The sequence below is a fragment of the Manis pentadactyla genome, chromosome 1 (genome assembly GCF_030020395.1).
Source record: "Manis pentadactyla isolate mManPen7 chromosome 1, mManPen7.hap1, whole genome shotgun sequence".
Lineage (NCBI taxonomy): Eukaryota > Metazoa > Chordata > Mammalia > Pholidota > Manidae > Manis > Manis pentadactyla.
The window spans coordinates 216042682-216056532 of NC_080019.1; the positions used below are offsets into that span (position 1 = coordinate 216042682).

The 13851-nt window shown below is 37.7% G+C and overlaps 1 protein-coding gene across 3 annotated transcripts in view; it reads left to right on the forward strand.

Annotated features, from left to right (window-relative positions):
* CNTN3 (contactin 3) overlaps positions 1 to 13851 on the forward strand; it is a 377024-nt gene that overhangs the window by 303876 nt on the left and 59297 nt on the right. For all 3 annotated transcript variants that reach the window (XM_036878261.2, XM_036878260.2, XM_036878259.2), the window contains 2 exons: positions 8569 to 8696; positions 11416 to 11591. In XM_036878261.2, coding sequence (XP_036734156.2) covers positions 8569 to 8696; positions 11416 to 11591 — 304 coding nt within the window. The remainder of the gene's footprint in view (positions 1 to 8568; positions 8697 to 11415; positions 11592 to 13851) is intronic.

The following is a 13851-nucleotide window of genomic DNA, read 5'->3' on the forward strand; positions in this document are numbered from 1 at the left end:
TCTGGCTGTAGTGTGGAGAGCAGGCTGAGGAGAGAAAGGAGGGAAGCAATGAATGTAGTTAGAAGGCAATTTGTAGTTGGCAGGGCAAGACTTACTTGTGGTGTGATTTGGGGTAACAGGAGGAAATGAAGAAAATGAGACCGCATTGTAGAGGTACAGATGGGCAAATTTGTACCTCAGAGATCAAGTTTCAGATGATCACATTTTATGGTTGGTTGTGCTTGAACTTTATGTATCCCCCCTCAGCCATTAGATTGTAAGTCTCTAAAAGATGGGGATACTTCTTACTCATATTTGTATTTTCCAAAACACTTAGTGCCTTGTAAGTCCTCAGCAACTACTTGTTGAAGTGAATTTCATTCTTTTCTTGGAGAGCTTTCCATGTCTCAAAAGTACCATTTTCTTATTTAATTTATTGCCGCTATTTCTTAAGAATGTATAAAAATTGTTTTTTAAATGGATAGCTCCTCAAGGCTTCCTATTAAAAACATGAAAAGTGCTATATTTTAGTATATTATTCTACCTCCCTAAAATTTAACAGAAGTAGGGGTGGATGGATGGATGGTTGAATGGCTGATTAGGTGAGATGCCGTTGTCTCCCATAAAAAAGGCATAAAATAAGCATGATCAGAAGTGATGTTTACTGCCTTCTTTTGAATGCTGGAAAGAGTTCTTCATAATTTATAATCTGTTATATAACTACTACTGAGTTAAATTTCTTACTGCCTAACAAACTAAAAAAAATACATTTTGTCCTTTGACCTATTTTCCACTTCCTGATCGTATTTGTGATATTTTATAATTATTTCTTAATGCACATTTCATTTCCTTGCTTAAGCAGTTTCTGTGGGAAGATGAGTGTTTGACCCTTTGTGAGTCTGAAATTCCAAGAAAAGTCTTTAATCATGGTTGAATATAAATTAAAAAAACAAACTATCTTGTTTTGGAAAAACATTATTTTCTAACATTTTATGTTCAAATGCTAAAGGAAGAGGCATCTTAACATAAAGATTTTATCAGGCACTTAATTTTTTCACAGCATTTATTAATTCACTTAATTGGGAAAATCATAGTGTTTTAAAACTTGATATGAATCGTGTTTTTCTAATTTAGGTACTTAAAAAAGTCCTTACACTTCACTATACTATTATTTATGTGTCTTTATTATTCTAGCTTTGTTTTAATAGCTTTTTGTCTTTTAGTTTATTTCGTTTACTTACCTCATATCTCTTTCCTAAAAGAACTTGAGACATTTATCAAAGTACACACAAAATGAGCACTGAGGAGAAAAAAATAGGCCAGGATTACAATTGCTTAGAATATAAGTTATATTAGGGCAACATAAATTCTTACCAGTGAATCCTTATTGCTTATTACAAGGACATGTTCTATAGTTCATGTTCAATAAATAGTGTAGAATGAGTGTCTGAGGTTAGTTTACAGAATGTATGCCAACAGATCCATTCACTTAGTTGAGATCCTCAATTTTGGCTCAGAGCTTTCTGCTAAAAAGTGAGCAGAGAAAAACCTAATCCACAATGTCCCTAAGGTAAAATGAAACCATTTGATAAGGAGATATTCAATCCTTCCTAGGCAAAATTATACAGATGTGTATGTCCAAATCCAATGGATTGTCATGGAGAGAATGTTGAGTAATGTAGTACTAACAGCTAATGTCCCTAAAATAAAATAAAGTGTTTCAAAAAGTTTAAAGTATATTTCTTTTACTTCTCATAATCCAAGGGTAACTTGGAGTATTAAGACTCAAGTCTCTTGAACAACAGATAGACCACATTTCTTCTAGCTATCTATTAATATCATTTCTCACATGTATGTTTTTAAGAAGCTTGGACAAGAAATTATTTCAAGGTTATGTTCACTGTCAATAATCTGGGGTGAAGAGAATGTAATGCTCTGATAATGAACAAATACATAAAGTGTCAATTTAAATAATTCTAGTTTACATCATCTTATTAAAGGTTTGGTGGCTCACCAGAAACTGTGTCTGAATAAGTAATGACCATATCTGTACATCGAGGAGGGACAAGAAATTTCAGGGCACCAGAGCTGAGATTTTTCTCAGAAAACAGTTTGGGATTAAATCCAATGTGTGAATGAATGTGTGATGTAAGACTGCGTTCTTGAGCTGTGCAACACTTCCACTCTAATTTTGCACAAGATAATTTTAGTGAAGCCAATCACCAAATGTACACAATAATCATAAAACAAAATCTCAGTACAGCATGTCTAAAATGGCTAACACAGAAGCACTCAAGACAAAGAGGTTCCAAACACATTACTATGTCATGGGATACAGCTGTCAACCTGCTGTCCACAGAACCTCAGATGATTTCATCCTGAATTTTATCAAATCTGTTACTGTAATTGTTCTCTATGTGTGTGTTATTTACTCTGCAGAGAGAGTGGTTAGACTTTTCAAATATTAAAAACTAGACAAAAACTTTTGTCCCAGAAAGGTTATAAACATTGCATACGATTGTAAATGAGCCACTTATATATTGATGAATATCTACAAAAGAGGATGATGGAATTGGAATAGTTGGGCCAAACCATTCTATCTTGCAAGAATTCAACATCAGGGCAAGTATTTTTGTGGGGCTGCTCTCGATTTGTGATAAAGCCTTGTCCTCTCTCTATAGAAGTTTGTCTCTTCTATATGAGTCCTTCATATGGGTTGGGACAATAAATATTTCTTGAAAAAATACTATGTGCATGACACCAACTCTTGGTAGCTTGACTGTTAGGATTTGGGAACTCTAGCTGACAAGTTATTCAAATATATTACACAGAATTATTAGGTAAGTTGCAGACACTGACTTAGAAATGGACAGAAAACTGAAAGACTCCCAGAGTCCTGGCTGAAGGGATTGCATAATCTTGTCAGAGTGCTGGAATGAAAAACTAACCATTATTTTTATCTCTGTGTCACAAATCATAGTATGAGAATGGAGAATCCAAAGAATGTAGGTAAGAATCCTGTTTCTCAAAGCGTAGTCCCCACATCAGCAGCACCAGAGTCACCTGGGAACTTGTAAATGTAAATCCTTTGCCCCATCCCAGACCTATTGTGGTAGTGGACCCAGCAATGGATATTTTAAAGAGTCGCCCAGATGATGAATGGAGCACAGTGAAGCTTGACACACTGTTGCGTGTCGCATATTTACCCCTGGGCTAGGATAGGACAGGGGACCTTGAATCATAGCCCTACAAAGACTGCATACAGTAGAGGAAGAGAATTCCCAAAACAACACCACTGTTGATTACCAAAGAAAAGGAAATCAGTTCTGGGCAGCCAAAACCTATTCGACACCTTCTGTATCCCTTGACTAAGCGAAAATTCCCTTTTGCATATACTCTATCTTGTTAGCATTGTTTTTGGAAGTGAACTCCATTCCAACACTGTTAGTCTCTAGAAAGAAGGACACCTATAGGAGAAACATGGGTCTCTCTTCAGCTCCTTCTCAGAGAAAGTGTCCAGCTCCTGAATTTGGGTGGAAGAACTTGACATTGTATCTCACCCCTCTCCCTTCTTTCCCTGTGGTGTCTGCCTGCCTGGAGAGAATGAGTCTGTATTGCCGTGGCCCGTACCGCGCAGTAAAGGAGTTTGCCCCTACCGGGAGGGCCTTGATTATCCACCTGTGGCAGGGAGTTTCGGTCTGCTTGATTCTGGGATGAAGTAGCAGGAAACCATGGTTGCTCACTTAACGCAATTTTGCGCCAGCTTCATCCATCATATAAGTAATAGAGCTGATGTTTTCATTCCTGTTGACTTGACTCATGAATCTCTCAGGCAGAGAATAGTGTCAAATATGGGGCCCTTTGAACCTTAATAAGTATTCCCTTCAAAGTTTTCTTAAAACACATTAGCCATTACAGAATTGTATTTGTTTTTCTCCCTCAATCATCTGAGTATCGTTTTTGCAGATACCCCATTGTATGAGGATTTAAGTGTTTCAAATGGATTATTGCCTTGGTCTCATGAATTACTTAGATAAATAGTTTTATGCAGCCATTTAAACTGGAAATCCTCTTTTAAGGGCCTTGTGTTCTATAAGCTTGAGCCCATTTGCAAGAAAAACCTATTGTGTCACTGCCATAACAATAAATTTAGCTCCACATGCATTTGTTATGATAGGTATGAGTTTGGAAAGGTTTTATGAAAGTAATGAAAATGTTCCTTTATTGTTGATCCTCTTCTTATGAACATGAAGAAATGTTGGTTGCTATGAAGAAAGTGCATTTCTCTAGGCTATAGAGTAGAGCCAAGCCCTGTATCTCTAGGACCTCAGATCCCTGTTCCATGTAATGTGTGTGTTCACAAAATAACAAAGTTACATATTATTAGCCAGGTGCTTCCTCCAAAAAATAGGATAATTAACTGCTGAATCTTTGGGGATTTTCTAAACCAATAAATTACTAAACTAACACTGTTGAATTTATAAGATGAAAACCCAAAATACTATAGCTAAAAGAATGAAACTTGTAATATTATTTTCCTGAGTACTGTTTGTAGGCTATCTTTGAACCCCTGGGGCAGAAGTTATTTCACCGAGGACATGGGACTGAGAGGAATTGTAACTGAAGACATACACTGTATGCTTGTTTTCTCTGACATTTGTTTTCTCATGCGTTTTCATCAATATGTATTTGCTTTTCTTAACTGTCATTATTTATCCTGTAACATATGCATTGTGAGTACTTTTCTCTTACATCTGATTGTAAGCATCCATCTCCTATAATATGTACCCAGAAAGTGAAGTCCAAAAGAGCCTTGTTATTTTTATTTTCCATATAGCAGTTTAATCATTGCGATCTCATGTGATCTCATCTCCACTGAGATGTGCTTCCCTGAGAAAATGTAGAATTGCACCATGTTTGTTAAAATTTAAGTTGAATGTATTACCGTAATGTTCAGAATACAGGCAAGGGCAGAAAATATTTTCAGAAATCCTGCTTTGTATGCAAAATACTCCACACCTTTCCCACTCTAAAACACACTCTGTTATTATGTGTACTTTAATGTCATCATAAAGTGCAGGACAGTGTTGCCTAAACAACAGTCTACTTTCTCAACAAACAGAATTTCTTAACAGTCATAAATTCAGTGCCGTCCCTGAGTTATAGCATGGACCATTAGCGTAGCTGACAGCAATTAAGTTTACTTATCCCAAACTAACCAGAGACTGCACAGAGTTAAGTGAAATAATTAACCTCTAACTACAAAAATAAAGACCAATTAAAGGGTACATATAAAGGTACATTATAAAACTGATGGAGTTAAAATGCCACGGTGATTTAAATTGCACATTTCTCAAAGCAAACTGGGATACCACATTACTGAATGTTAATCTCAAAAATCTTCATTTAACTGTTTGTGCCAAGACTGGAGTCGCCCATTGTTATCGACATTTTCAGCTCTACCTATTTTCAGCAAAACATGTTCCCAGAAAGCTTAGAAAGCAATTTCATTTATAGTGAAGTGGTATAAAATTTTCACTTTGGATCTCTGTAGGGAACCATGGGTTATGGAAGGTTTTCTGTTGAGAAACAATTACTCCATCCATTTACTGAATATTGTTTATTTTTATGCTGTGTGAAATGCCCTGTGGGCCTCTTAGAACCTACTGGAAGAACCAGTTTAGGAAAAAAATACCCAATTAGCTCAAAATTTTACAACATACAGCGTTTACATTCTTTGAGAGTCAATATGTTGTTTTGCAGTCTTTGTGATTCCTAAGGTGTTTGCATTGCCTTTAAATTCCTCCTTATCTCAGCATAGTCATGAGGATAGGTTCGTGCATTTAGAGTTAATAAACCTCATGCTCTAAAGGATTTCTAGCTGTTCTTCCAACATTTCCAATATTTCTCTATTTGTGTGAAAGCTTAGCTGCTACACTAATTCATAGCATATGAAAATACCTGAAATTGCCTGTCTCTATTCTGTGGTACCTAAATCAGCTCTAAGCTTATGCTGAATATTTGTTCAGTCAGCAAAGAGACATTTTTACTTTGTTTTCAGGCTTACCGATCTCAGAAATAGTCGATTGCCCAGCTTCCTGGAGCTTGCAAGAGCAGGTTATCTTGATGCACTATTTAAATATTTTCAAGACATTCTGATACCATCTCCACTTGTTTTCTTTACATGTTAAGATCTCTAGCAAATCTGCACATTCTGTTTAATAGTAATCAAGGTGAAATTCATTAAGCAATGCTGTGGGTCAGATGGACTATTCCTTTTGGGTTTTATGGCCAAATAGTTTTAGAGCATCAACAGTCAGAATGGGTCAGAAAGAGTGTCTGTTTATACTCCTTCTGAGACTTTTCCTCATGTTTTCTCTTTCACTCTTTTTCCCTCCTTCCCACTCTCCTCCCCTTATCTTCAGTCTTTCCCTCTTTCTTGACTTCTTCCTTAAGAGCACATTTTCAGTCCTCTTCTCCTAGTAATTTTTAAATTCTCTTCATCTAGCCTCATACTGCCTCATCTTTCTTTGTTCCATATATATATGTATGTATCTACACATGTATTTATATATGGAACATATGCACAAGTATATATGTGTGTATATGTATATAAATAAGTGTGTATATAATAACCTACACACTTTCTGAATTTAGTTGGTTAGAATTTGTAAAGTCTTCAGTGCCTTTTAACCTGCCTTCACTAACCTATCTTCTATAGTGCCTCTAAAGACATACAGTCATTTATTCACTTAAAAAGTATTATTTTTGAGGATCTACTCTGTGCCAGGAAAAATTCAAGGATCTAGGAATTAAATAGTGAGTAATCCAGACATTCTCCCTGCCTCCACAGAGCTTGTGGTCTCTGCGCTTGCTAGAGGAGAAAAATATTAGCCAGATAAGCACACAAATATATAATTAATTAGTTGCCAAATGCTATGAAGAAAGCACAGAAGAAGTGTCATCAACTATGGGATGATCTCTCTAACCCCTAGGTTTGGGGAAGTGACCAAAATCTGAAAGTCGAATGTGCATTTAACAGACACTGTGAATAGTTTTTCTTTAAAGCCCTAAGACATCAAGAAGCATAAAAATTAAAAGAAGACGTGTGATCAAAGAGAAGCAAACAATGGGTAGAATCCATGAGGTCTTGTGCAGTAGAGATTGGTGGCCCCTGATGGGAGAACCCGTCTCAGGTTTAGGATACAGTCTTGCTCCTATAGGCAGTGCGATGCCAGAGAAGGGGAGGGGAGGGTACAGCAGAATTGATTAAATGTTTATTTCTTTAAGTTTACTCCCATGTTTCTTAAAAACAGTCTCCGTATCCTAAGTTTTCATTCATTTGTGTCTCTGCACGTTTTCCTCTTTCTGTTATGACTCCACACTATTTAAGAAGATTGTTCTCTGTTAAGCTAAAGAGGTCTTTCTTTGATCATCTCTTAGAAAAGTGATCACTTTGCATTTGACCCCCAACCAAGTGGTCAGGGCTCCATGAAGGAAATCAGATACAGTACTTTTTTTTACAGCTTTCTAGGGAAGTTCTTGGCATTTGTATTCCTTCTATTTTGTTCCTCAGATTAAAATACAGTGCTCCATGTTCTCTGATTAACTTTCTAGGCCATTGTTCTTACCTTTTTGTTTTAAATATACCTTGACTAATTAAAAAGAAAAATCACACGAGCTGCAAACATTCGTGCATAGCTCTACCAGGGTCATGGGGTGGCGACTCTACCTCCACCAGGACTGTCTCACTCAAGAAAATACAACCAGGGCGAAAGTGAAAGCGCATAGCAGGCCATTAAAGGAATATGTTTCTGTGTGAGTGTGTATAAAATATAAAATACATACCTTATATATCCCTGAGCCATAAACTCAGACTAATCACATTTTTGATAACCCCTAAAAATCTTGGATATTTAGAGACTGAGTTAGAGATCCTGCACCTCACCTAGCTCCCTCAGTATCTTGACTGTCTGCTGCATGCCCTGGAAGTTGGAGGCAAAGGGTTAAGGGCGTAAAGCATATGCTCAGAAACTAACGCAATGTTCGTTTGTGCTGCCCAGACTCCTTGCAGTAGCTCATGGGTGTCAATGTAAATGTCCTTTTGCAAACTTTGAATTTATATTGAGTAGCGTTTGACTCTCCTATATTCATTCTGAAAGGCAAATATTCTCACATACTGTTTCAAATTTAAGGAGAATGTCACGTCTGCTTTTTATTTTCTCCCAGTTGATAAGGCTAACCCATTATATAGTAATCTACCATGCTATATATTTCTTTGGAAAACATTTCATACTTATTTGATAAAAGCACCCCCAAAGTTAGGTGTAATGCTAAGGAATTACTGTTAATCAATGTTGCCGGAAAATATAAAAAAAGGTTCAAATTGGTAAAGCATCTTTTTTACTCAACTGTATATGTATCTGTGTGTAAATTTACTTTATATATGTTTTTATTTCCAAGAAGGCTAAGTGCTGGTTCTTTTTGCCTTAATAATACTAGCTTAAGGTAATGCTTATGTAAAAAATATTGCTATTTATTTGGAAAAAAAATTACTACACTTACTTGTCTAATTTGTATTTGCTTTAGAATTTCTCTTTTAAAAGATGGAGGCCTCAGAATAGCCAATGTGACTAAAGCTGATGTTGGAACTTATACCTGCATAGCAGAAAACCAGTTTGGGAAAGCAAATGGCTCTACACTCTTGGTTGTGACAGGTGGGTGCATTTCTTAAAGATCGCCTTACAGGAGATACACCGCATGGCATGTTATGAAGACCAAAGAAACAATATGCATTTCACAACATGAAGGTAGAATCTGTGTTTGCATTTGTACTAATTTTAACAGGTGAAAATCAAGAGAACAATTCTTAATATATTTTTATACATCACAGTACAGTGTGTACCAGAGGACACATTAGTTACTGAGCTGGCATTTTGGGGAAAAGTATTACAAGAAGATATGCTGATGATCTCCTTTTATTTTATGCTATTCTATTATGGCAGATCTTTTGGATGCACTTCTTTTTCAAAATCTTTGTGGGTTTTTTCTGGAGATGTTTAACTCCATGGAATAATCCTTGATAGCAATAGAGCAGTTAGAGTGGTGGATGTATTTTGTTTATTTGTTCATTTGAGAAAAACAATGAGCACCTATTATGTGCCAAGTGCTTGGGTTATGTCAGTACACAAGCCAATAAAGATGCTGCTCAAACGAAGCTTACCTCCTAACAGAGGAGGAAAGAAAACAAGCAGTACACATAAAAATCAAGGAAGTAATTAGAAGGAAAAACATTTCAAACAATTGAGAAAATACAGGGTGGCATATGGGAGGGGTAAGTTGGAGCAAAAGCAGAGTGATTTGTGTAGGCTTCACTCAAGAGAGATTTCGACCAAGATTTTATGGAGATAAAGGCATTAAGTAATGGATTCCTTGGGGACAATCACATAGGAGCTTTGTAGACCTTGTTAAGACTTTAACTTTTAGTTGGAGTGAGGAGTGGAGGCTGGTGCTAATGAGCAAAGGAATGCCACGATGTGAACTAGATTGTTAAAGCTTCCTGTAGTGGCTCTGTTGAGAACAGAGTGTAGGGTAGAAGCAAGAGAGCCCTCGGGAGACCATTGCTGCCATCAGGCAGATGATAATGGCCTAAATAAGGGTGGCTACAGAAGAGTTGATGGAAGGCATCCAAGTTGCACATACTCTGCATGTAGAGTTAACAGGAATTGCCGACAAATTGGATGGGAGGTCCAAGAGAAGAAAGGACATGAGGATGTTTGCAGTATGTTTGGTGAACAGCAGGAAGAATGACAGTCAAAACGACTGAGATGGGAAAGGCTGAGGTTCCATGGATGTGGGAAGGAGGAAGATCAGCAGTTCAGTTTGGATGTGTTGAGTAGGAACTGTTGATTAGACTCTTTATGTGCAAATGAAATGACAGTATTTTGGCACTAACAAACAAGTCCAAGATCCCATGAATTAAAATGACAAGGAGTTACTTTTTGCTCATGCTGCAAGTCTGGGGCACCTGTTCTGTCTTCATTCAGGAGGAAAGCGCCTCAGTGCCTCCACTGTCTGGCACATTGCCCATCACTGAGGAAGAAGAAAAAAGACATTAAATTGCCCATTAGTTCTTTCAGGCTTCTGCCTGTCAGTGCCTGTAAGTAGCAGTGCATATGTAACTGCTACTTACAGTTCATTGGCCAAAGCATTAGCATTTGGCCATGCCGGAATTCAAAAGTGTTAAGAATTTAATCCTACTGTGTGCCCTGAATAATGGGGAACAGTTACATCTATCACAGCACAAGTAGGTATTCCAAGTATATGAATCTGTATCCTGGGAGAGAGATTGAGGATAGAAATACATATTTATAGGTATTAGTATATAGATAGGTTCCTGAAAAGAAAAGACTACACAAAATCACCAAGAGCATGAGTGAAGATAGAGAATAAGAAACACCAAGGACTAAGCTTATGACAGTCCAACATTAAGAGATTTAAGAAAAGAAGAGGGGCCATAAAGGAGAGAGAAGAGGACTGATGAGCGTGGAAGGAGAAAACTAAGAGAGTTTGGTGTCCCAGAAAGCAAGCAAAGGAAGTGTTCTGAGGGGACGACAGTGATCAGGTGTAGCAGATGGTGCTGTAAGGTCAGTCGAGTAAGATTAGATGGAAAACTGTGCCACTGTATTTTGCAGCAAACTGATTGATTACTGGGAACCTTGGTGAAAGCAAATGGGTTTGGGGGACCACAACCTGACTAGCATGGATTAAAAAGGGTGGTTAGTCAGAGGAATTGTAGACAGCATATATATATGACTGTGTTGAAGACTTTTCTGCAACATGGAGCCAAGAAATGGAGAGTAGCAATGGGAAAGTGGGGTAAAAAGAAGTTTAATTCACAACAAATGGTAAGATGTGGGGAGGACAGGGAGAAAGAAATATACCTGTGGACACTGGCATTGGTGGGAAAACAGACTTTAATTAACATTTTAACTTAGTATACCTCTTATTGTACCTATGCTAAACATCTTCTGTGGAGTCTTTCAAATGTATTAATCTATTGAACTTTTAATAGTAATGTATTTCCTAGTCATTCAAAGGTACCAAAAATACAGTAGTTTCTATTTCTACCCCTATATTTCACAAAGCAATAAAATTAAGTTAAAAATTGATTTTGTAGTGCTATTATAATTCTTGTTTACAGGTGACTTCAATTTTAAATGCATATATCCTGCAAATTCAGATATCCTAATTCTTTTAACAAGAATTTATAGATCCATTGAAATATGTTACAGTTCTGCATTAAATTGTCTCTTTTAATCATGTAGACTTAATTATACACACAATATGTTAGATTAACAGTCTGCCTGTGACAGTAGCTTTCCTCAAAATAAAAATGCTTAAGGTTTACTTAAATCTTTATTATTTCCCCAATAGAACCAACGAGAATAACTTTGGCACCATCCAACATGGATGTCTCTGTTGGCGAAAGTGTCATTTTACCCTGCCAGGTGAAACACGACCCCCTCTTAGACATCATGTTTACTTGGTATTTCAATGGGGCCCTCACAGATTTTAAGAAAGACGGATCTCACTTTGAGAGAGTCGGTGGGGTAAGTTGTACCACTTTCCTCCTACTTTTTCTGTTGCATATAGCTCTGACCCCTTGTTCCCAAAGAAACATGTGGTACACAGGCGATGCTTGAGAAATGTTCGTTCTGTGAGTGAGTCTTGGTTCTCCATTCCATAGTGAGCTAACTTTATTATTGTAATTAACAGGAAGGGAGCCCGTTTACTTCAAACGATGAGTTATAGTTTTAATTAGAGTCAATGTTCATTGTATTTATATGAAATAATGTTTTCCATGATAATTTTGTCATCAGTGTTACATGGTAGGGAACATTTTCTCATGCAAGTGTTTTATTTCGAACATGATATACTTACTATGAAGTTATTGTGCTCACTTATGCTAAGTGCTTCCTCTATGTCCAGCCAAGAGCTTCGTGTCAGTTAATCCTTGAAACTGAATTGGACTTCAGCTATAAGAATTTTCATTTTACAAGTGTACAAACTAAGGATGTGGAGTTTATTAACTTGCCTAGGGTCACTGAGCTAGTCGGTGGTAGAACTTAGATCTGTCCCCAAAACACAAATGTTTCCTAAAATTCCATTCTGTGTCCTCATTTGTGATGGTTCTATGTGAGGAAGAATTACTGATTTCAAGGAGAACACTTTGAGGACATCTACTAGGAGGTGATTTAGTGTTGGTCAGTCACCCAGACTGAGAACATGTGGTCACATGTCTGTGAATCCAGAATCACATGGCCCATTTCCCCTGGAGGCCTGTTTGCACTGACCCAGGTAGAGCTTCCTTCTGTTTGTCTAAGATGTCGGTGGTGCATAATACAGTCTGGATTTTTGTCCATTGGACAAAACATAATGGACAACTCAGCTGATGCATTTGACAAAGATGTCTCATGACAAAAGTTTCTCATGAAATATATGTATATATAAACATAGTTATATTAATGCATAAGGATGTGTGCAGCTTAAAAGGATGACATTATGAGTTAAATTGTGCCCCCAACCCCCACCCTACTCACCACAACCTACAAAAGATATGGTCAAGTCCTAATGCCTAATAGTGATATAATAGAATATACTGGTCTCTGCCCCCAGTTCCTGGCACTGAACTCCTAAAACCCTTGGTATTTCCTGGGTGATAAGAATATCTTTTGTTCTAATGAGGTGAGTTTTTGTGTTTTCGTGGATAGCTTCAAGATGAGGGCTGGACACCAGTAAAACCAAGCCCTGATTCGAAGCATAGTACTTTGAGCCTACCTTCCCTCCTCCAGGGAGGGGAGAGGGGCTGGAGATGGAGTGACTAGTCAATCATGCCTGTTGATGAAGCCTCCAGAAAAATTCCAAAAGGATGGGGTTCAGACAGCTTCTGGGTTAGGGAACCCTTCTACATGCTGGGAGGGCGATATGCCCCAACTTCACAGGGACAGAAGCTCCTGCATTTAGGACCCTCTGGACCTTATCCTATGTACCTTTTCATCTGGCTGTTTGTCTGTATCCTTTATTACATCCTTTATAATAAACTTTGAAATGTAAATGTTACCCTGAGTTACATGAGCCATTCTAGCAAATTATTGACCCAAGGAGAAAGTCATGGAAACCCCAGTTTATAGTCTGTCGGTCAAAAGTGCAGGTGACAATCTGAGACTTGCAATTTGTGTCCAAAATGAGGATAGTCATGTGGGACTGAGCCCTTCACTGAGGGATCTCCTATTAACTCCGGGTCCATAGTGTGAGAATATAATTGAATTATAGGACACCCAACTTGTGTCAGAGAATTGCTTGGTGTGGAAAACACACACATAAACACACCTGTGTTGTCAGAGTATTGTGGTGTGTTCTGAGTGAGTGTAGTAGTTGACAGTAGAGGGGTGGGGATACAGAAGTTTTCCATTATGCTAGTACTTCAGAATGACCTTATTTGGAATTAGGGTTGTTGCAGATAATATTTAGGTAAGCTACAGTTCAGTCATACTGGAATAGGATGGGCCCTAATCCAATATGACTGATGTCCTTCTAAGAGGGGAGTCTGGCCACAAGCACACAGAAAGAATACAGCCACAGACACAGCCATGTGGCGGCGCAGGCAGAAACTGAAGTTATGCTTCCACAGGCCAAGGTGTGCCTGGAGCTTCCAGAAGCTGGAAGAGGCAAGGGAGAGTCTTACCCTAGAGATTTTGGACAGACACTTTGATTTCTCTGACCTCCAGAACTGTAAGAGCAGAAATTTCTGTTGTTTGAAGCCACCCAGTTTGTGTACTTTGTTACATTAGCCCTAGGAAACTGATAGAG